Source organism: Phacochoerus africanus, chromosome 11 (assembly GCF_016906955.1).
Source record: "Phacochoerus africanus isolate WHEZ1 chromosome 11, ROS_Pafr_v1, whole genome shotgun sequence".
Lineage (NCBI taxonomy): Eukaryota > Metazoa > Chordata > Mammalia > Artiodactyla > Suidae > Phacochoerus > Phacochoerus africanus.
Window position 1 is genome coordinate 84979752 of NC_062554.1, and position 25876 is coordinate 85005627.

General features: G+C 36.9%; 1 protein-coding gene across 1 annotated transcript in view; it reads right to left on the reverse strand.

Annotated features, from left to right (window-relative positions):
- Nucleotides 1-25876, reverse strand: part of CRPPA (CDP-L-ribitol pyrophosphorylase A) — a 301491-nt gene that overhangs the window by 270082 nt on the left and 5533 nt on the right. Inside the window, exon 2 of the mRNA XM_047753666.1 lies at nt 18991-19267. Within this exon, the coding sequence (XP_047609622.1) occupies nt 18991-19267 (277 nt within the window). The remainder of the gene's footprint in view (nt 1-18990; nt 19268-25876) is intronic.

The following is a 25876-nucleotide window of genomic DNA, read 5'->3' on the forward strand; positions in this document are numbered from 1 at the left end:
AAAACAGCCTAAAATAAAATTCCTAGGGTAGGCAGTTAACCCAGATGTCTTATATTGACTGTAACATGTCCCATCGTCCATGTAATTGCTACATGGAGATTGTAGCACATAACATTAATGACTAAAAACAAATGTGGTCTCAAGGAGACCAACATCTGAGTAAGATAGTCCACAAACTAGTTTACAAAAGCCAAGAGACTGGCTGAAAATCAAAGCTCCTGTGTGAGCCAAGTAGACAGTGTACAAATTGTGTCACCATTTCCAATGACTCGAGCAGAAATCTGAAGCCTAGGCATAAAAGCAAAAGTGAAAAGCAGCTGGGGTGACAGGGAGGGAGTCATATCCAAGTAGGTGAAAGTCAGGTAAAGAGCAAGCCTAGCACCTATCAGAGGAGGTAGAGGACAGGAAAGGAGCACATATGCACACACGTACACCATGCTTAAGGAAAAAATACATTTCTTTTACAACTACTTATAGTTAATTCTGTGCAAGACCATGACATAAAAATTTTAAAGAACATGAGACATACATAATGTCAGCATGAGGAATTGTGCAGACTCTTCCCACTACAACAACTGTAACCAGAGAAAAACATTTTTAAAAATCAACCATTTAAAACTTTGAAAACTGTCCTAAGGGCATTCAGCACATTAATGCTTAAGAGTATCTTCTAGATCTTGGAACGAATAGTCTGTGGTTCTGGAAGCAAGATCTGTTCCTTCCTTCATTCCACAACACCCAGTTCAATATGACTAAAATTTTATTCAGAGCAAGTAAGGGCAAAAAATTGAGGCTCCCTCTCCCCAGATCCTAGTGGGAGGGGCAGAGTGCCGACATTTCCCATCCCATGCAGCTCCATGTCACAAAAACTAAATTACAGGCAAATATGGCCAAGAGGCTGGAGACTCATTTCTTCCACATAGCATCCCACCCATTGCATGGAAAACCTACCCCAGGCATGCTAGGCAGAAATACTGGGGCCCTGATCACCCTTGACCCAAGTCACACATAGGACAGAGGTTCTTTGCCAGGAGAAGCAAAAAAAAAAAAAAAAAATCAGTCTAATTTCTCCATGTAGCACTCTGCTCACCAAGTAGTGGTGTCACACAGAAGCATGCCCATGCACAGATCCAAAGTAGTGGCATGGTGATTTTTCAAAGGGAGAGAGGCTCTCAGAACAGAGAGCTACCAAACCCTCCCCAAGGAAACTTCCTTTATTGCAAGTCAGTGTGATCAAGTTTAAGGATAAACACTATCTCCAAGAAATGGGTATCATCATGGTAAAGCAATGAAGAGGAAGATGATAGCTACATGAGAACAGAAAGCTAAATCATAAGCAAGCAAGTTTACCAGAGACAACCAGGGCAATAGACAACTAACAAGAACAGTGCTTAAACCTCACAATCAAAGCAAACTTCACATACTGGCTTCACAAACTACCCCTGCAACCAAATCAGAATTTAATTGGATCAGACTTGTAGGGTACTTGATATAGTTGGTATCGTCCCCCCAAAAAGAGCCATTAGGAGGCAATGAATAGAGCTTATCAATTGGGTGTCAGAGGCAGACGGTGTAACAGTATAACAAAGATCAGGGAAACAGAGAAAGAAACCTTCTAAAACCACTGTCATTCCATGGTGACTATATAGATGTCTATAACTGTATCTTCTGTGAATTGATTTCAGAGGCTTTGTGCTATAAAGGAAAAAGAGTGACTTTGCTGTTTTAGTAAGAAAGTAAGCCTCAGGAAGGTCAGGGAAGAAAGAGAATCAGTACCTGGAACTGACAAGATATATTATTTACTATACGCATTTTTTCAACAGAAACAAACAAGCAAAAAAAAGCTTGCATCCTAACAGGAAGGTGTGATCTCTACAAAGAATAAAGCAGGCAAAAGATTACATGTGAGAGGGCCCAGATGTCACAGTTAGCAGATAATTGCAATCCCTGATTTGAAGTCTTATGTTCTAAGAACAAAAGAATATCATGTGTAAAGAAGTAAAGTATGATGACAATTAGTATTATCAATATTAAGACATAGATATTCTTAAAAACTCAAAAGAAATTTTGCAGTTGAGAAATAACTAAACTGAAAGATTCCCTAGAGGACTTCAATAATGAATCTAAACTGGAGAATGAGTTTAAAGTTAGATCAATAAATTATACAAAGAAAAATGAATAGTCACAAAAAAAATGTAGGACATCACTGCACACATTTTAAAGTAAGGGTATCAGAAGGAGAGGCAAGGCAAGAAAGGAGCAGAGTAGCTCCCATTGCGGTACAATGGGTTAAGGATGTGGTGTTACCATGCTGCAACTGCAGCACAGGCCTCAGCTGTGCCTTCGATTTGATCCTTAGCCTGGATACTTTCATACGCTCCAAGCGCAGCCAAAAAAAAAAAAAAAGATAGGAACAGAAAAAATATTGAAAGAAATTACAGCTGAAAATTTCTCAAGGAAAAATGTTAATCTGAACACCCAGGGAGCTGAATAAATTCAAAGCAGAATACACCCAAAGAAATTCGTATCCAGACACATCTCAGAGAAAATGTCAAAGTAACAAAAAATCTTGAAAGCAGGCAGAGGAATGTTTTATCCCTAACAAGAGAACACCAGTAAGATTAACAATTAATTCCAATCAGAAACAATGGAAGCCATAAGATAAGTGAGTGATATAATGACAGCTAAAAATAAAACTGTTAAAGTCCAGCAAAATGACCATTTCAAAAATCAAAGAAAAATAAAGATTCAGAACAAACACCATTCTTTGCTAGCCAATTCTTCCTACAAACTAAAAATCTTCAAGCAGAAAAAAACAGCAACTCCAGACATTAATTCAAATTCACATGAAAAAACAGTAACTATTTTTAAAAACGGTATTAAATATATATTTTTCCTTTCTTAGGTTAAGAGGTTTAAAAAAATTGTATAAAAAAACATTGGTTAAGTGATCAACCTATAATACTGTAATTATATTTGACAAAGACGGCATCATGAAAAAGACATGAGTAAAGCAGTATTAAGGAAGGAAATGATAGATGGTAACTTCAATCTATAGTTACAAATGAAAAATAGCAATCAAGAAGGTTAATATGATAGATCTTACATATAGCTCATCTTTCTTCTCAGGTTCTATAAATGGTTTAAGGTAAAGTGATAGTAACAATGGATTGTTACATTTCTTACATGCATTTCTAACATACATGAACCCAACACTAATAGCACAAAAAGGGAGTAGAGGGAATAGAGCTATTTAAAAGTAACATTTTTATATCTCACTCAATTTTAGCACAAATCTGAATTGTGTTTTATGTATAATATAAGCCCTAGAGCAACCGCTAAATTCAAGTGAAAAAATAAAATAATTTCAATGGAAAATAATCAATGCAAAAGAAAGCAGTAATGAGATCAACAAAAACAGAAAATAAACTAGCCAAGGTCAATCCTACTATATTAACATTAATTTTAAGTGGATTTAACAATCCAAAATCACACTGTCAAACTGGATTAAATACCCAACTATATGTTGTTGACCAGAGACACAAATTTCAGACTCAAAGATCCAAATACATTGAATACAGAAGGGTGAAAAAATATGTCAACAGCAACTGTAAGAAAACTGGAGTATATGTTTTATTAGAAAAAGCCCCATGGGAATTCCCGTCGTGGTGCAGTGGTTAACGAATCCGACTAGGAACCATGAGGTTGCAGGTTCGGTCCCTGCCCTTGCTCAGCGGGTTAACGATCCGGCGTTGCCGTGAGCTGTGGTGTAGGTTGCAGATGCGGCTCGGATCCCGCATTGCTGTGGCTCTGGCGTAGGCCGGAGACTACAGCTCTTATTAGACCCCTAACCTGGGAACATCCATATGCCGCAGGAGCGGCCCAAGAAATAGCAAAAAGAAAAAAAAAAAAAGAAAAAAGCCCCAAAGTTTTAGTAGAGATACAGCCCTTTTGTAATAAAGGTCAGTTCAACAAGAAATGAACTTTATGAACCTATTCATCTAACAGATCCTTAAAATACATGAAGCAAAAACTGGTAGGCTTTAATGGAGAAATAATCCAACAGGTGGTGACATCAACACTCACTTTCAATAATGAGTGGAACTAGGCAGAAAACCATGTAAATAAGACTTGAAAAGCACTATAAACCCACTAAAACTACCATATCTATTGAATACTTCACCATCCAAAGACTAGTTCACCTCAAGTACATGGATAACTCTCCAGATCAGACCATACACTAGGCCATAAAACAATAAATTTTAAAGGATTAAAGTCATACCAAGCACGTTCTTTGATAGTAAATTAGCCAACAGTGTGGCAGCCATTACCTTATCATTACAGAGGTTCTTCAAAAATTGAGAACTACAATATGATCCAGTGATTCTACTTGTGGTTATTCATCCGAAGCAAACAAAAACTCAAAAGGCACCCACCTCTCTGCTCATCTCAGCATTATTTACAATATCCAAGACATATGAACCTAAGTATCCACCATGAATGAAAGGATAAAGAAAACACAGAATATATAAAATGTAATAGTATTCAGCCATAAAAGGAATGTAATTCTGCTATTTCAAAGCCATGTGTAGATCTCAAGGGCATTATGCTATTATGTGATACGAGTCAGGAAAAAAATGCCTTATGATCTTACATGAAATCTAAAAAAATAAAAAATCTCAGAGTGAAAGGGTTGATGGGGCCAGCAAAATGGATGAGGGAAATCAAAAAGAACAAGCTTCTAGTTATGAGTAAGTCGTAGGGATGTAATATACAGCATGGAGACTATAGCTAATAATACATTGCAATTTTTAAGTTGTAGAGAGAATAGATCTTAAGTCTCTTCACAAGAAAATCTGTATGTAGCTTAACAGATGTTAACATACTATGGCAATTTGTCAATGAATACAAATGATGAAACACGGTTGTACACTGATTCCAATACATTGTATATCGCAATGTTTTGTTTTTCATGTTTTTGGTTTTTTTCCCTTTGGGGCCACCCCATGGCATATGGACTTCCCAGGCCAGGGATCAGATCTGAGCCACAGTTGTGATCCATGCTGCAGCTGAGGCAATGCTGGATCCTTTAACCCACACTGCCAGGCCAGGAATTGAACCAGGCATCCTGGCACTGTAGAGACACTGCCGACCCCACTGCACCATAGCGGGAACTCCTCAAGAAAGGTTTTAAAGAAACAACCAAAAAAAAAGTGTGGGGATTAAGAAGGTGGAAAGTTAACACACTGCTATAATGAGGCAAAGAAAAAAATCACTATGGAAATAATACTTTCGGATGAGTAATATACACAACTGACAAGGACTTAAAAGATAACAAAGCTAAAGCAGTCCTAACATATTGATTGTATGAAAAAGCATTGTCAAATCAAAAATCTGAGCTTCCACCTTAAGACACTGGAAAAAGAAAAAGACTGAAGCTAACACAAGCCTAAGGAATAAACATAAAAGTGGAAAACAGAAAAATAGGGGAAAAGCAAAACCAAGCATTGGTTCTTTTGAAAAGACTGAACAATAATGGGGGGGGAGGGGGGCTGGAATTCATAGTAACATGAGGAGTAAAAGTGGCACATTTTTACTAACCTTTTAGAAATAATGAGTAAGAAAATTATGAGCAAGTATATTTTAACAAATTAGTCAATAGCTGAAATTACAATTACCTAGAAAGATACAACCCAAACTGACCCAAAGATAGAAAACAGGAATACCTATAACAATATTAGGAATATTTAAATGTTCCACAAAGAACAGTCCAGGCCCAGATGGCTTCATTGGTTAAGGACAATAAAACTTTTACATACAAGTTCTACACAGTATTCTGAAAAATAGGAAGGAACATTCCCCAACTCATTCTATAAGACCAGTTATTACCAAAACCAGAGACATTATGAAAAACAAACTTCAGATCAATATTCCTGAGAAATACAAATGCAAAAATCTTCAAAATATTAGCAAGCCAGGATTCCCATTGTAGCTCAGCAGTTTACAAACCCAACTAGTATCCATGAGGGTGTGGGTTCTATCTCTGGCCTCACTCAGTTGTTTAAAGATCCAGCATTGCCATGAGCAGTGGTGTAAGTCATAGACCCAACTAGGATCTGGTGTTGCTGTGGCCATGACACATGCCAGCAGCTCTAGCTCCGATTAGACTGCTAGCCTGGGAACTTTCATATGCCACTGTAACAGTCCCCAAAAGAAAAAAAATTAACAAGCCAAATTTGGTAACATTTAAGTAGTAATGTGCATCATGACCAAGTACAATTTATTTCAAGCAAAATTACAACAGCAACAACAACAAAAATCCTGTGTAGCATGCCATAAGAAAGGAAAAACCTATGAACATCAATAGGCTCAGAAAAAGTACCTGACAAAATCCAGCACTTTATGAAAAAAGCATGCAAAAAACAGACGAGAACTTGCTCGATCTAATAAAGAGCATATGCACAAAAATTCACAGCTGACGTACGTAATAGTCAAAGACTATTTCCCTTCAACATCAAGAATAGAACAAGGATGTACATGTTGCTACCTTTAATAAATATGCTGGAAGTTCCAGTCAGAGCAGTTATGTAATAAAATGTAATAAAGGCATCCAACAAAAGTCAAACAAGCTTCACTTGCAGATGTTATGATCTTACATATAGAAAATCCTAATGAATCCATTAAACTATTAGAATAAAAAAGTTCAGCAAGAATGCAGAGGACAATATATAAAAGTTAACTGTATTTCTATATATGATCTATGAACAAAAAGTTTCTAGTATCTTCAAAAAGAATACTTAGAAGTATATTTAATAAAAGTGCAATATATTTAATTAGATATATTTAGTAAATGCAAATCATTCTAAGAACTGTAAAAAATTTCCTAGCTCCTATCTCTACATACTTACTGGCATCCACTCCTTCTCAGGTAGGTTTCTACTGCAACAGTCTTTGGTCCTGCCTCAGTTTTTATTATTTTACTGAATTGTCGCCCTTAGAGTCCAGATATTTTGTGACATCTTCCATCATTAAATCAGTCCTCCATTGATCATACATCTTCTAGCTAGCAACTTTTTAAAACAATTCTTTTAAAGAACTGTCCGTACTACTTCATCTTTATCTCTCCTCCCACGCTCTCTATAATCTACATTTATTAGGACTTTATTCTCATTCTTCCACAAAATATATTTACCAAGGTCACAATGACCCTCCAATATTGCTAAACCCAATGACTAGCTCTATCTTCTTAAGGACATTTGTGCACTTGGTTTTCAGAAACCATTATCACCAATCAAATCCTCTCATCTTCCCATACTTTAAATCCTATGTCCTTATATCCTCCTAAATGGAAATGAGTTCCAGATCTCTCATTTCCTTAGCTACATTCATTCCATATATGACTTCCTAAAGTCCTATAGCTTCAAACAATATAGGAGAACTTCCAAATCTATCCATCTAGTCTAGAATATTCCCTGTACTTCTGGACTTGTACATCCAAACACCTATTTAACACCTCCATTCAGATCAAAATACACATCTATAACATACTGATTTCAAAGTTTGGGCTTCACTCATGCCACACACACACCAAAATTGTTCTTCATAGACTTCTCGATCTACATAAATGTCTACTCTATTCTTTGTCATTCTTACCAAAAACCTTGAAGGTCATTGACTTTTCCCCCTCTCTCTTATTTCATATCCAACCCATCAGCAAAGTATCAGCTTCAATGTATCCTAAAAGTGCCCCATTTCATTGTTTCTACTGCAATAATCTGAATCCCAGGTACCCATGTTCACTTTCAAACCCCAAACAAATCAAAAGCCCTAAGACATTAGTAGCTTGGGCTACAATAAAAAATGCTTCTTCATCACAAAGTAGTATTTATAATCTTAAAAAGGAATTCTTAAAAGGGAGCTCATAAGTTACAAAACTTATAGCATGTTCTTAGTGAAGCATTAGTTTCCAGAATAAATAACACATCAGTGTTTATTTAAAAACTAGAAATAGGGGCAAAAGATTTACATGGACAAGTCAATGAGAACACATAAAGGCCATATAAATCAAGAAATACCCAACCTGTTAACAAGATACCAATTTAAACCACAAAGTGAAAGTACTTTCCACTAACTAGATTAGAAAAAAAGTTCAGTCTGGAGTTCCTGTCGTGGGGCAGTGGTTAACAAATCTGACTAGGAACCATAAGTTTGTGGGTTCAATCCCTGGCCTTGCTCAGTGGGTTAAGGATCCAGCATTGCCTTGAGCTGTGGTGTAGATCACAGATGCAGCTCGGATCCTGCATTTCTGTGGCTGTGCTGTAGGCTCTTGGCTACAGCTCCCATTGGACCCCTAACCTGGGAACCTCCATATGCCATGAGTGCAGCCCTAGAAAAGACCAAAAAAAAAAAAAGTTAAGTCTAACAGTATCAAATGATGGTGAGAATATGGGGCAACAATATACTACTGTTGAGTATAAATGGATACAAATCTTCAAACTAATTCAGCCTCATCTGGTAAAGCTGGTAATATGCATACATCTTGATTCCAGAGAAATCCTTGCACAAGTGCACTAGAAGACATGAGTTCATGCTAGCAATTTTGCATTAGCAAAAACTAAAAAGAAATTTCTACCAACTGCAAACAGGTAAATTGTAATATCAAAAGCAACGATCATGAATGCATTATAGCCACACAGGTTCTCAAGAATGTATTTCCTCAAATATACCATGCAAAAATATGCTGTCAAAATATAGGCAGAATAGTTAATAACCACATGATCATATTAATTATACCTCAAAAAGTATAAAAAACAATCATAAAACCTAACAAATATGTTCTTTAGGAACCTGCTACAAAACTGAAAAAAAAAAAAGGCAACAAAACAACAAAGTTAAAGGTAATGTTTATCCATCTGGGAAAAGTAAGTAAGATCAGGGCAAGTACACAGTTTCAGAGCGACTAGTAATGTTCTATTTATTGTACCAGGTGGCAGGTCTGGAAGTGTTCAAAGTTCTCTGCATATTTCCAGTATTTTTAAAAAGAAGATTTCTAAGATGTATATTTATTGACTCTCATTCTGATTATTGAAAACTAACTTCAAGAGCAGAGATCATTCATAATGGCAATGTCACTGTAGTAGGATTGGTATACTATAGAAACTTCTAGGTTCTTCTCTGTGGAAAAGATCAGTTGATACAGGGCATGAATGAACCTTTCCACAGAAAAGAAATCCATCGACTTGGAGAACAGACTTGTGGTTGCCAAGGGGGAGGAGGAGAGAGTGGGATGGACTGGGAATCTGGGGTTAATAGATGCCAATTATTGCATTTGGAGTGAATAAGCAATAAGAACTTTCTGTATAGCACTGGAAATTTTATCTAGTCACTTGTGATGGAGCATGATGGAGAATAATGTGAAAAAAAGAATATATATACATATATGTGTGTGTAAGAGAGAGACCAGGTCACTTTGCTGTACAGTAGAAAATTGACAGAACATTGTAAACCAACTATAATGGAAAAAATCAAAGTCATTTAAAAAAAAAAAACATCAGTTGGAAAGTAGCATAACAAAGACAACTGATGTTCTTCTTCAGTCTCCAAAGTCTCCCTCAATAAAATACCCATGAAAACGGTCACGAATCAAAAGAACTCTTCTATCCACATACGGACAAAGTCAAGTACATCTGAAATCAAGTTATCAAAATACTTGTCTCCGTGGGAATCAGTCTAAGAAGCTCTGAATGGAAGTTGAACAGCTCAGCACCACAGTGATGACTTGCCTCTCAGGCTAATCTATCAAATATTGCCACATTACAATGCATGGAAATCATCATAGATATAATCATAGAATATGGAATAATGAACCACACCCCTGTTTTCTTTTAAAAGCAAAATTGAACAATACTTTTCACCCACCCACACAGCAGGTACTAACATGCATTCCTCCTCAGGCATCTGCATTCAAGCTAATTTTGACAATGCACAACAGAAACCCCTTGACTATATAATTACGATTTCATTTAGCAGAGTAGTCTTTATTCAGCAACTGCTTCATGTTTACAGAATAACATCTTCAAAGCTAATCATTACCAATTATGAGATTTTGACTATCTTACATTTTTATAGCAGAATACTTCCAATCTCCTTTTATGAGGAAAGAATCTAGAATTTATTCAGCATACAAACACAGGTTTAGAAAAACCTGTTCAAATTATTGTTTCACTATAAAGCATCCCTAAACTTTAATTGCAGCAAATATGAGTAAGGAGCCTCCACTGTATACTAAAGTTTAATTTCAGAGAATTAGAGAAATGCCATTTACCTGAAACCTAACATGATCAGAAATATGCTTAGATTACGTAATAAACTTTAATGCCTTGATATACCTTTCCAACTTCATTTTAAGGTAAATCACTGAATAGATATATGGGGCCATAAACTATACAGATATAGTTTCAGGTCACTGAGCAAAAGAGCTTTTCACACAGCACCTTCCCTAGCATCAGAAACTGATCAAATTTCACCTCACTCCATGGCAGTCTAGGACTAAGTAGTTCAGCATCCTCCCTGAACATTTAAATGTTAGCCAACATCTCCCAGTAAATAATTACAGCTCACTTTCCTCACAGAACCCCTTGCTTCTTTACATGTAGGACTTAAATTAATGACAAGGTTTTTTAGTAGATAAAGGATCCGTTGGCCCAGGAGAGCTTACTACCCGATCCCCACCAAAGACTAAACTCGCCGTCAGTGGAGATCACCACAGTCACAGCCAGCCAGAGAACCAATACAAGTCATTATTAACCATGGTCAATTCTACCTTTTTTATGTCAAATTTCCAAATACAGAGTTAAATATCTTCTAAGTGATTTTTTATCTCTATTTTACAACAATCCAGAATACTTTGTACATTGTTATAAAAGTGGGTAAAGTATATTCTTCTTGATGCACACATATTAACTTCAACAATTTCCAAAGTGTTTGTTATTAATCCTAAATCATGCAACACAGGTGTAAGAGATCACACACACACCCCATGTCAACGTTTCTCATTATACAAATCTGTTTCTCTTCTTTGAATGACAATTTTCTAACCAATAATTAACACTACCCATCCTAGAGCACATGGGATAGCCCCCATAACAAAGAATTGTCTTATCTAAATTATCTATCATGCCAATGATGAGAAAACCTGTGCCAACTTAACACTCAAGTAGAGCAAAAAGTCAATGTCTGGAGCTTGCTTTCACATGCAAATAACCTGTTTTACATACTGGAAAAATCAAATATCTGAGGGAAGTATAGAAGACCTTGTTTTATGAGGCAAAAATAAAGATATACCATGAACCAGTGTAGAAAAGGGTCCAGGCAGTCATAAGTCTTAGGTATATACTATTTCCATTTTAAAAAAATATGCACAGATACGGCAAGTAAAAAAAGCCAGTGCCTAAATCCTAATTTCAGAGAAACTTAAAGCAGGAGCAGGGAGGGCAGGAGCCTAGGGATTTGGGGATTTCTACCACTAAGAAAAATAAAAATTAAAAGCACACAAAATAGATATATTTCATTTCCTCATGGCTCAAAGACTGTACTGTCAGGCAGCTCCAGACAGTCCAGGTTCCTGAACATTTTAGTAACTTCTAATTCCCTCTGCATTTCCACTGACTTCAATAAGCTTCATCATCTCAGCCTCCTCATTACTGTAGGTCTCAAACCATTTTCAGTTCCCTCAAACTCTTAGTCAACCTACCAAACCAGGGAGACCATCATCTTTGTAGAATTCAAGTCTTTTATTCCCTGCTGAAAAATCATCAGCTTTTTCCTAATATTCATGAAAGTCAAGGAAAGAGATCAGAGAGGATTAATAAATTCAGACCTGCACATTATTCCAGAGACACTGAAAAATGCCAATTTTAGTGGTTCCATTCAGTTGGAAGTTCAACACAGAAGGTCTATAATTCAGAAGCAAGAAGCCTGAGAATGAGAGATTTGGGACCACATGTCAGAGGTAGTTATAATAGGTGCATGCAAATGTGCTGTACTCAGTGAAGTAATAGTCTTAAAAAGTTACATATTATATAATTTAATGTATGCAGTATTCTGGAAAGAGACAAATTTAGGAACAGAACACATCACTGGTTGACAGGGTTGAGAAGGACAAGAGCCTAAATACCAAGGGGCCACAGGAGAAAATTCAAGTGTAAGCAGAGTTCTATGTTGGCAAGTACAAGAATCTCCACAGGTATAAACATTCAGATGGTAAATTCCCCAAAATTGAGTTTTACTATACATAGTATATTTATATTCATCTATATAAGTAGATTTTAGAAGTATTAAATATTGAGGGCATGATTGAGATTGCTCAAAATTGCTTTGTTCAAAGTTAAAGAAACCTTATAGGATGGAAAAGGCATGTCAAGACAGGGTGGTCAAAAAAAAAGGGGGGGGGGGAATAAAGTCATAGAGGCAAAGGTGGGGGCGAGATCTCCAAGGAAGAGCCAGTTAACACTACCAAAGTTAAAACATTGTGTACACCCTGGTGTACTCTGTAACAACTCAATTCTAATGCCAACCATCTGGAATTAGCATAAAGCCACACAGTTCATGACCCAACTACCATTACCTCAGATACCACACAGAAGTAGGGTCCCCCCAGACTACCAACGCTTCTGACCCAACAACCACAAATTCAAGAGGTACTCGCAACCTCTATCCAAGGTCAGTATTTCACTAGAACTATTTATAGAACTCAGGTAAATGATTACGCCAAAAAATACCCATCAGACTAGCTAAATGAAGAGACACACAGGGTTAGATCTTAGAGAACACAGCTTATCTGTGGGGCCCTTTCTCTATGGCATCAGGGAGCAAGCACCATGTTTTCATCACACCACTGCTCACCAACCAAGTAGCTCCTCACTGAGCTTCAATGTTCAGAGTTTTACTGGGATTTCATTTCCTAAGCATGATTAATTAATCATTGACTAGGGGAGTTCCCACTGTGGCTCAGTGGAAAAGAATCTGACCAGCATCCATGAGGATGTGGGTCTGATCCCTGACCCTGCTCAGTGAGTTAAGGATCTGATGTTGCCATGAGCTGTGGTGTAGGTTGCAGACCCAGCTTGATTTGGCATGGTTGTAGCTGTGGCATAGGCCAGCAGCTCTAGCTCTGATTCTACCCCTAGCCTGGGAACCTCTATATGCCCTGGGTGCAGCCCTAAAAATTTTTTTTTTAAATTAATCACTGCCCATGTGACCTTCAGTCTCCAGCACCATTCCTCTCATCTTGGAGGTCCAACTGGTTCAAAGCCCTGTTGGTCTTTTTTGGTAACCAGTCCCTATCCTGAGTCATCTCCTCTCACTAGCCTAAACTCAAATGAAATCCCCAGGGCTCAGGAAAAACAAAGACGCTTCTTCTAGTTGAGAAATTCCAAGGACTTATTCTCCCCACAAGGATTCAAGGATAAAAGCCAAATTCCTTATTATACAGAAGACTCAAAATCCATTTAATTGGTAATTGGAAAGTTACAGGTGATTTTGAAAAGAATAGCAAGGACAAAGAGGTCAGACTGCTATGCGCTGAGGAGTAAATTATAGGTGAAAAAGCAGAAGCAATAAAAATGACTTTTTACTGTAAGAAGTTGTTTAGGGAGGAGAGGATACAATGTTATTAAAGATGAAAAACAGAGGGCTCAGGAAAGAAATATATGCAAGCAACTAAGTAAATGTCTTCCCTCAAGAGCAAATCTTTAAGAGATTGCTGTACTGATAGCACTGAATTGAAAATAAGACTATCACTGGAAGTTCTTAGACTGTATTTAATAGCTTATTACTCCTAAAAATGATTCTCGCCACATTTTTTTATTTTTCAATGTTCCAACCTGTTTTACTTTTTCCAACATAGCCTTTATAACCATGTCCTTATTACAACATCTCTTGACTTACAATTACACAGAAATATACAAATACTTCCTAATTGTAGAGGACTCCTATTTTTGGCAATTGGCAGACCATGTACCTTGGGAAAATGTATTATAATTTTAAAATCATTAAGAATTTATAAACAGCTTTTTTAAAGTGTAACGGTTAAACTGCCCTTTAAAAAAATTAAGTGAGAACTATATCTAGATACTTCTATGGCAACAGAACAAAGGCTGGGGGAAAAAAATGTATACATGTAAGGGTAACTTGGTCCCCATGCTGTACAGTGGAAAAAAAATAAATTAAAAAAAATAAAAAATAAGGTATGACTCATGAAAATACCTTACAACTAACAGGATAGCCAGAAACCAAGGAAGTAAGATGGCAGAGATGCTTTAGGTTAACAAGAGGGTTCAGTTCTAATAAATGATAAAAAAAAAAATGAGGAATTAGGTCTTGTCACTGTGTTTGTGATTAGTTAGAACTATAGTCCTCAAAGATCCTTAAGAAGCTATGTACTCTTTTAAAGAGCAGACTACAAGAAATGGCCCTCAGTGAGGGAAAACAATAAGGAAGATTGTCCCGGCTTGGGATCTGGTGGAGGGAGTAGCCTTCCCTGAGAAGTCCTAAAGATCATCTACACTTTGTGTTTGTTTCAAGTGTGGTTTAAAACCACCACAGATCTACAAAAACTTAACTTTAAGAATTGACAAAGCTGCTACAAGTTGGTAAAGCCCTTGGAATCCCTAGAAGAAGGAACACAAATCCATGTATCAGAAACACACCTTCAACTCATGCCCATAAGATTCATGTTGGTTGAGTCCTGCCAAACTTAATGTATTCTCAAAGTACTGGGGAAAAAAATAGCTGTACACTTAAGGAAGGAAACAAATCATCATGAGTGAAAATGAATAGAATTAAAGAGTTGCAGAACTATTAGCTACACTGTATAAAACACGTTTAAATATTAAAAGACAAACTAGAAAAGCAAAATAGAAAAAGGAAACCAGTCACACTTCAAGAGAACTAAACAGAACTCCTGGAATGGTAATTATTATAATTCTAATAGTCCTTAAACAGGAGATTCGAGATAAGGAATGAATACAATAGACAAGTGAAATTACCTAGGAGGCAGCCCACAAGAACGAACAAACAGAAAATAAAGTTTATATGATAAACTTTATCCTGTCTTGATGTCTACAGATGCACAAGGAGAAGGGAGGGGAAAAAATGTCTCTTGGCAAATGGGCAAGGTCAATAATCAATATGATAGTTCAGAATTTTCTAGAATGGATTTTTAAAAATCATAAGATTCATAAATGAAAATAAATCCAAAGCAACGGAAAAAAAGATTCACATCCTGACATACCAGAGACACTGCACAGTACCTGAAAAGTACTTATATACCACCAGACAGAAAATGCAGATTACTTTCAAGGGATACAATCAGACTGGTTAGCAGACCTCTCAAAAAGGTGTATTAAAAGTCAGAAGACAATGGCATAATGTATTCTCAAAGTACTGGGGAAAAACATAGCTGTATACTTAAAATTTTATACCCTGACCAACTATCAAAAGTAAAAGTAGTAAGCAATAAAAATAAAAAAATAAATTTAAAAAGTGAAAGAAATGATTAACTGCTGCTCTACTTAAGTTATCTTGGCTCTATAGATCTTAAGAATGGAACATATATGGGGGGGGCAGGGAGAACTGGGGTCCTGGAAACAATTTTTCCCCTCTAGGGAGAAAACCTAATGTCAGCCTTAATTTGGGCCATCTTAGTCCCTTCAAGTAGTACAATATCATCAGTAATTTGGATTTTTTAATCAAAATGTAAAGTAACTTAAAATATTACTTATCATAAGCCTCAGGAGCCTGTAAGAGTGTGTAATTTCTTCGGGAAATCATTTTTCTTCAAGGGACATTTGGGTATGGCTTGAAAATGATGAGCTAGGAAAACAGGACCATCAGTTAAAAGTCTATGGAACAAAATTTAGGAGTACAAAGGAGAATGATTCTAAGGAAACCATGGCCAACAGCTGTGAAGGGGCAGTAAGCAAAATCTTCACTTTTTTGGGATAGAACTTGATTCAAATTAGTCTTCTGCAATTTGACCTGAAATTAAAAAGATGTCAATACTTTCCACCAATTCAAGAATTTTAACTACTGGACTAGTCTAAGTCTCCATTAATTGCATTATTGTTTTTATGAGTATTTAGAATAGTATAGGATAACTGCCAGAAAGTTGTGCCTGGATTTCCTGAGGCTATTGAATCACTAGCCTAAACATTCAAAGGAAATTAGAATTACCAAAGTAAGTGTCCCCAGTTGAAAAGTATTATTTAGAGCACAACCTTCCTGATTAGCAGAAGCCAGCTTTTTATTGCCCTTAAGCTTTTTTATGACTCTCATAAATTACCAATAACTGATGTGGGGTGGTTGGGGAGCTTGGGGTTAACAGATACAAACTATTGCCTTTGGAATGGATTAGCAATGAGATCCTGCTGTGTAGCACTGGGAACTATGTCTAGTCACTTATGATGGAGCATGATAATGTGTGAAAATAGAATGTGCACATGTATGTGTAACTGGGTCACCATGCTGTACTGTAGGAAAAAAAAAATGTGTTGGGGAAATAACTATTTTAAAAAAATTAATAAAAGAAATAAAATCATTCTTGTCTAAAAACTTTCAAACTGCCCAGTGAAGGTTTAACTGGTACCCTCATCCCATGGGGAACAGAAACAGTTTTGTCTATTGGTGAATTCAACATTTTTTTTATTCCATTTTACTTCTCTGGATTGTAACATCTATCTGGTTTTCTCATTAATGAGGACAGTAAAATCTTTAACACGTTTCTTATAGTTGTATCAAACCAATTGCTTTACACTGTATCAAACTAATTACTTCACTTTTGAAAGTTTCTCCTTAACACCATCAAAAACAAGGGAGCATTTCCTTAAGATACCAAATCTGTTTTCTTGAATTAGTCGTAAAGCCTTTGCTTTAAAGAACTTCTTAATGAAATCAGAAAGTCTCACAGAATTAAAATAAATTTGTTTTATTTAGAGTGCATTATGAAATTGAATCTTACAAATTATAGTCTAATTAACTTTATTAGTCTAAAAGCAATTCTTACAAATCTGCAATTTAAAAAACCAACTAACTACTATGCATATGGTTTATTACTCACCTATGAAATCATATTCCCAAAATACTAACTGGAGCAAAACTAATCTTTCAACTTTCTGACATACTTCCAAGAAAATCACTTTATAAACAATCTTAGAAATTCACTGAATACTCAAAAAATTTGAAAGTTCTATTTTCAGTGAGTTTAAGCAAAACTTTTCCAAAAGGTAACAAAGGCAAAGAGCCACATATTTATTTTTAATGTAGTATGCATTAGAATTTCTAACTCTCTGCCCAAATTAGTCTTCCCTAGGAACTTTCAAACTTGTCAAGTTCCACCTAAATTCTTTTAAGTCATAAATCCTTTGTTCTTTTATTTCTCCCCCTTACCCTTGTAACTGACCATATAACCTCTACTACAATCAAGGAACCTGGAGAAGAGGAAGAGATCACAGCAAAATCCAAGAGCCTGAGAAAGTTTTGTGGTCACTAATGTTCATGAATCACAATTTTCCCTCGTCAAAATACCACTTACAAGTTATACTAAAAGAGAAGAGAAAGGTTTCATTTTACCTGTGGAGTTCTTAGAGAGGTCTACATTTTTTTTTTTTTTTTTTGGTCTCTTTGCCTTTTCTAGTGCTGTTCCTGCGGCATATGGAGGTTCCTAGGCTAGAGGTCTAATCGGAGCTGTAGCCACCGGCCTGCGCCAGAGCCACAGCAACTCGGGATCCGAGCCGTGTCTGCGACCTACACCACAGCTCACGGCAACGCCAGATGCTTAACCCACTGAGCAAGGCCAGGGATTGAACCCGCAACCTCATGGTTCCTAGTCGAATTCGTTAACCACTGCGCCACAACGGGAACTCCAGAGAGGTCTACATTTAAAATAAATTCATGTTGTAGAACGATGAAGTTAGGGGCAATTTCCTGACAGTGAAAATATCCAAATGCACACAGATAACTAAATATAATCAAATTCCCAGCTGATTATTTCTAACTTTCTGGTCACCCACATGGCTAGGAAGGCTTAAATGACTCCTTCCATTGGTCTACAATCTTTGCAAGAAGATATTAGCCCAGATGCTATAATTATTCTTAAAATAGTACCATTTTAGTACTTTGCACTTTACTATGTAGTTATCTACAGTTTCTTACCCTAAAAACCTTAAGAGTTATCATCTGTATTTTTAGAAAATGGCTCAAAAAGCTGAGAAAGTTGAACATAAACTAATGACTGGAGTAAAATAATTGCATCCAAGTCTGTCCAATTCCAGTCAAATCTGGGCCATCAATTTTCACTGAAATTTAGATTGCCAACTTAAGTTCAGTATCTATTACATTATTTACAGGATGTTACCTGGTAATTTAAAAAAATAAACAAAGATGGTGTAAAGATTACAATAGGTCTTTTGCTATCCTGTGTTTATTCTGGTGAAATACAAGTGACCATAGAATCTGTCCTCCTAAGATTATTCATTTTAAAGGGTCAGAAAATCTTGCCTGGTTGTTTGTGCTAGAAAATAAACTTCTGAAAAAATTTTAAATTGAGTGAAATAAGCTAGGTTTTTTAAAGATCATATAGCTCCTAAAGTTTTATAAGATCTCTTTAGCATATTTAGATAATAGGAATGAAACATGAAATTAAATATGCAGCTAATGTCCATCCATTCATCCACATTCTAGTGACCTTCACATTCTTCTCAAAATAGCTCATACTACATTATGATAAATGACCACATAGCAAAAGAAATCCCAGAACAGGCTCACAATCTGTAACATAAACTTCCTAGAACAAACTAGCATAATGTTTTTAGGTCATAATGCCCATTCCAATTAACTTAGTATTTAAATATAATTCCATCAAAATCTAGCAAATCAATATTTACTACGGTGTTTTCCCCTTTTATCCATTTTTAGAAGTATTTGACTACTTACCCCATACTCCTTAGCAGCTGTCACAACTTGAAAGAGGACATCTTCCTCAACGAATGGTCTCACGGCATCGTGGATGATCACTACCTCTGGCTTACAGAGTCTAGAGTTGGGCTGATCCTCTGCCAGTGCTTTCAGTCCATTGAAAATAGACCTATGGCGGGTCACTCCAGCTTCAACAAGTGAGATGCGTTTATGCTGGTACCTCTGAATGATACCTTTCATTGCTTCCATGTTCTCTCCAGTTACTGCCACAACAATATCCTTTATCCAACATACTCTAGAAGGAAAGTATGCATACATCTTTGTCAATTCATTCTTACACAGCTACAGTTAACCTAGTAACAGAAAATTGAATTGCCAGCAAGAACTAATCTATCTTCATAGGGAGATTAAAAACTGCAAGTTAATAACTAAGTCAATTGTATGTGTTTTTATCAGGTCTAGTAAAGAAGCTGATGAACAACCTGAATTTCTCAATACTATAGATAGAAACACAGATTAGCAGTATTTTTCAGTACATAGTGTGAAAATACATACAGTGTGAAATATAGTTATCAGATTTCTTAAATTGAATATTCCAATCAAGTTTATCAGCAGATTGGAAGAAAATTAAAGAATATGCTTTTAAATTGATTTATTTTTCCCAAATATTTCTCTCAATTGCTAAGAACAATGCAAAGCACTTTTGATTTCCGAAAGTTCTCTCTCAGCAACTCATCTGGATAACAGATTTAAACTTCACCTACATCAAGGTGAAATATTTTAGCTTAAATAGGGAAATGAAGTTTATATACAACAGGCTCAAATAAAATAGAAAACTCAATTTAATGAAACATAAAAGAATCCTTGTGTTAAGTCAGATACAAAACAGTTTTTTCTGTTGTAGAACATTCTCTTGAACACCTACTGACTTACATCCACAGCAATGACTGGAGGAGGCTGCACTGAAGTGTGGCAGACGTCTTCTGAACACCAGTCCTAACAGATGCTAACATCACTGCAGACTTCAAAGTTCCACAGCTGACAGGCCAGAGCCAGGAAAACTGCCTCTGGGCCATTACAGCAACTGTGATTAGAGATCACTTTAAAGTCTAATTCAAAATGGAGGGAGTTCCCTTTCTGGCTAAGCAGTTAGCAAACCTGACTAGGATCAATGAAGATGAGGGTTCAATCCCTGGCCTCACCCGGTGGGTGAAGGATCTGGCATTGCTGGTGAGCTGTGGTGTAGGTCGAAGATGCGGCTTGGATCCCACGTTGCAGTGTCTCTGGCGTAGGCCAGCGGCTACAGCTCCAATTAGACCCCTAGCCTGGGAACCTCCACATGCCGCAGGTGCGAATCTAGAAAAGACTGAAAGACGAAAAACAAACAAAAAAGAATCCGGTGTTGCCATGAGCAGTGGTATAGGTTGAAGACACAGCTCGGATCCAGAGTTGCTGTGGCTGTGGTGTAGGGCAGCAGCTATAGCTCTGATTCGATGCCTAACCTAGGAACTTCCATATGCTGAAGGTACAGCCAGAAAAAGAAAATGGAATTCTTGGCCTGTGAGATTCTACATGTTCGTGCTAGACAGTACAAAGTCATGAACATCTTTTTAAAGAGAGGGAAGAGGAAAGTGAATGAAAATTACTGACTAATGAAATTAACCCTATTGATAAATAAAAACTTCGATTTGCTTTACTCAACCATCTCCAACCTTCTGCTATTGAACAAACTCTTCCTATAACAACTGCATTCTACCTGTGATGACAATACTACACTGATGAACAAAACCAAGAACTACTTCACAGGTACATATTTTAAGTCCATTCCTTTAACACTTTTTGAGCACTGAATAAATGATCATATCTGAGTATACAATGGAAATAGTCACTGCTTTCATAGAGCTTACAGATCAAAGAAACACCACCAACAATTACAAGTTGCAACCTAGTGCTGTGAAGGAGAGGTCCAGGCTCCAGGATTGCATGCAAACAGCTAGTATCTGACCAGCAGAGAGGGGGCCAAGAGGATGCTCCTTAAAGAAGCAGAGTTTGCAGGTGCTAAGAGGCAGGAGAAGAGGCAAAGGGATTTGGAGGCAGAGTGAGAGGGATGATTTAAGTAGAGGCCATGGCAAGACCCCGAGGAGCTAGAAGGAAATGGAAATCTGGGAGCAGGGAGAAAAGCCCATCAAGAGGCCGGAGGCCCAGGCAGGCACTGGGCTGCGTTAGGCCATGTTCAGGGTTTTATTCTGTAATTCTGAACATAATAGGAATCCATAGAAAAGATTTATGCAGGACATTTACCTTCAAATAATTAATACTCAAAGTTCTAGCTATTGTTCCATGACTTAATGGTTCTGTGGTAAGCAGAATCACCCCCCAAATGATGCCCATCTCCAAACTCCCAAAACATGTGACTAACCTTACCAGCAACTTTGCATATGTAATTAAGGATCTTGAGTTACAGAGATCATCCTGGACTATCTGGCTAGGTCTAATATAATCACAAGATTCCTCAACGGTGAAAGAAAGAAGAGTCAAGGGAGAAGATATGATAACAGAAGTCATTATGGTACAGGACAGCAAGTGGAAAGGACAGGGAGTTTGAGGTTGGTAGAGGCAAACTATTACATGTGGAATGAATGAGCAATGAGAGCCTACTGCATAACACAAGGGACTATATCCAAACTCTTGTAACAGAACATGATGGAAGATGGCATGAGAAAAAGAATGATATATCTGTATGACTAGGTCAATACTATACACAGAAATGAGCACAACACTGTAAATCAGCTATACCTTAATAAAAAATTTTATTTAAAAAAGAAAGGCACAAGATTCAAGGGAGAAGATATGATAACAGACGTGTGGTCATTATGACACAGGACGGGAAGTTCGAGAACCTTGTAGACTAAATGAATTGCCATCTAGCAAGTCAACGGATTGTCCCTAGAGCCTCCAAAAGGGACATGGCCCTGCTGACCCTGGTTTTAGACTGGAAAACACTTTGAACCTTGGACTGCTGACTTCCAAAAGTTTAAGCTAAATCTAGTTATGTTGCTGTAAGCCACTTAGTTCATGGAAATTCTTATAGGAGTGGTAACAACTACAAATTTCAGAGCACAGACTTTACTCGGTCTGCCAGAGAATAGATTGCATACAGAAAGGATGCAGATAGGCCAGTTAGGAGGCTGCTTAAGTCTGGGCAAAACAATGTTAATGATGTAGCTACCAGATGGAGCTTGTAGATGGGAGATTTAAGAGATAATCATCTTCCTGAGTTATAGGTTATAATCCTCCTGAGTCAGCAAGAAAGACTGGCAAAACAATTTATCACAGTTATCATCAATTAAGCACTTATTAAGTCTTAAGCATTAGTCATACCCTAACTCATGTAATCCTTATATTCTATACTATTCCACATGGGAAACAGCAAAAAGGCCTAATATACAAATACATTATAGTTAATTTTCCTGTAATAGCATCTGATACCAGAAAATCCTTTGAAAATATTTTTGTTACCGTTTTTTCATCAAAATACAACATTCTATCTTCCAGAATGTAGGATCCATGATAGCAAGGATCAGTATCAGTTTTGCCCATTGCTTTACATTAATACCTAGTAGATACTTGATGATTATTTGTTTTGTTAACGCATGATTTTAGTCTGTCTCATCTATCAGCAACTAACACAGCTTAGTTTCAAGGATTCTGAAAACACAGAAAGCTCTCATTAACCTGGAGAGAAAATGAAAATTAATGAAAATGCCTTTCCTATACAATGTGGTTTATAGATTGTTTTGCTTCAAGGAGTTTGACTCAAATGATTCCTAGATCCTAATAAGGTTCCAAGAAGAACTGAGATTTCTATTATTATTACTATATTATTATTATTGTCAGATACCTGGGGGAATTTTCATCACAAAGCAGTGCAACAATATTCATGGAATACCAGACAAGAAAATATGTAGTCATCTGTGCAGGCAATAAGGATTCCAGAGTAAGACTAAGAGTGTGTTGCTCTTTGTTCTGTAGCCCATCCATCCCCAACTCCCATCATTGCAAATTTAACAGCTGCTGGAACTTTCATTATTCTGACATGGTTCAGAATTTATACAGTGCTAAAAAAGCCCTTAGGACAGTTCCTCTGAGACCCCCTACATGTGGGGCTGCCCAAAGTTTTGTCTCCACTGGCATAGCTGTGACCCAAGCAGTCATTTCTCCATTTTTGCACTAGCCTCTTAGCTGGTTTCCTTCTTCTCATTGAATCTCAACACAATCCACTCTTACAACTCTAGATGACTTGTCTCAGGTGTCAACCTGACGCCATTCCCTGCTGGCTCTGGAGCAGGACCCTTCAAGACCTGACCTCATCCTCCTTCTCCCTGCACCACGTGGCCTCTGCCATGAGCCTCTGACTCTGCCCACCACATTCTCCCATCCTATCTTTGCTTCTGCTGCTTTCTCTGCTTTACAACATTATCCACCATCTTTCATCATTCCCCCACCCGCTCCTGGCAGAGTCCTTCTTGTTCTTCAGCCATCAATGCAGATATGGCCTCCTCCAGAAAAACTTCCTGGACTCTAATCCTGAGTGCGGGCACCCCTGCTCTCAGCCCCCAGGTCCTCTTATCACCAGGGAGTCTTACCAAGCATCATACTGTACTGTTCCATTTTCCATCTCCCTCTCTAGCCTGCCAACTCACAGAAAGCAAAGACTATAGTCCAGGGCTCGGCACATGTTAAGCTTTAGTAAAATGAGCAGTAAGAACAGCAACTAAGATTCATCAGTTCATAACCCTAACCCTTACTAAGAGTCATGCACTGTATGGAGTATTTGTCTGTAATATTCACTTAATATTCACATCAGCTCTGCAAGAAGTCACTATTATCTCCATTTCAGATGATACACAGGCAGTTCCTTGTCCATGACTACACAGCTAGAAAATGAAGGGACCTGGCCAAACCCCAGTCTGACTTTGGAGCTCACACTGTAAACTTCTGTAAACACACTAACACTGTCTGAGAGGTCATAAAATCCACAGGAGAAAAAAAATTACATTCGGATCATCTTGTCTCCAGCAGCTCATTGCTACTGAATATTTCTCATAATTTAAGCAAAAATAGCTACTCCTTCATCCATGTGCTTAGTCATTCAACGAACATCAAGTAATCTGGACATTATTGTATCACAGGTGACACAGTAACAAAAACCAATAAAATTCTTGACCTCACAGATCATTTCTCAAGAAACATCTGTTCAGTCAGTTAATGCATAGATAAAGTAGCTTAAACAATTGGGACTAAAAGCTGCTTTTGAGGCTATAGAAAAGCTTCCAGTAATCAAATGCATTTCAGTTTATCAAAAATAGAACATCAGTAGCTTTTTTAAAAAACAGGTCAGAAGAACAAGTTCAACTAAATCAGTATATAGGATTTGTCTGTAAGGCAAGAGCTTAACCTGTACCCTGAACTACTCACTTTTTATTTTCCATAGTCTATTTCATAAGAAAAATAGGTTAAAGACAACTTTTAAAAACAAAAATTTTTTTGATCAAGAATTACATGAACTTCAGTATTAAAACACAAAGAGGGAGAAAGAATAGTGCTTGACCACAGTCATTCAAACATCTATTTGAGTGAAACTCCTGAAGATAAATCCCAAATTTACTCAAATTCTTTAAAATAGCTATGATTATCTATGTTCCATCAAAAAGAAAGCAGTCCAAGTAGATGGAAATTACAGACAGATATTCTAGCGGCCTTAGACATTTCAAACAATTCTGTGAGGCTCTAAATAGAAAAATACTTTGAACGAGTGTTCCTCAAACTGAAGATTTCATGACCCATTACAGTATTATCACATCGAGTGCTTAAGTTTTGACTAACAGTTTTGAATAGAAACTAATAAAATTTAAATGTGTATCTAGTAAAGATACATTGTTTTCATGAAATTCTCTATCAAATACATTGTGTGTTTAAGTATGTGTTACTGAATCATGAGAAAAATGTAGTTCTTGTATCTGGTCACAATAAAGGTGTTCAGAAAACTGATTTAGACCACTCTTATAAGAAAAAGGGTTTGTTATGGTATTATGTTCAGCAACCAAGCATACTTCCAACACTTGCAAGCCTTTTTAAGTACTGTTTGTATTTGAGAGGATTTATTCACATTCTTTTCCAGTTATAGAATTAAAAGCCTTTTACAGTATTAAAACTTAATAATGTAGAATCATGGACTGAGAAAAGCCTTAAGTACCTCACACAGTGCCTAGTGAACAAATATTTGCTGAATAAATGGATCTGGTCGACCTCCCTAGCCAAAAACAAGTCCACACAGAACCCCCTGTAGCTGGATTTTATCAAGTTCTGAGTATTTCCTTCCTAGCACATTCCATACGCAAATACAAACCTAACCTCAACCTCCATTACACCTACAGATTTTAATTTTTTATATTGGTGTATAATTGATTTACAACCTTGTGTTTCAGGTGTACAGCAAAGTGATTCTGTTACACATATATCCATTCTTTTTCAGATTCTTTTCCCAAATGTTATATTGAGTAGATTTCCCTATGCTATACAGTAGGCCCCTCTTGATTACCTATTTTATGGTAATATATATGTTTATCCCCATCTATTTATTCCTCCCTCCTCTTTCCCCTTTGGTAACCCTGTTTGTTTTCTATGTCTATGAGTCTGTTTTGAAAATATGTTCATTTGTACCTTTTTCAGATCCCACTTATTTACTATGAGAATCTCTAGGTCTATCCATGTTGCTGCAAATGGCATTATTTCATGTTTTTTATGGCTGAGTAATATTCCATTCTATATGTGTACCACATCTTTACCCATTCCTTGGTCCATGGACATTTAGATTGCTTCTATGTCTTGACTATTGTAAAAA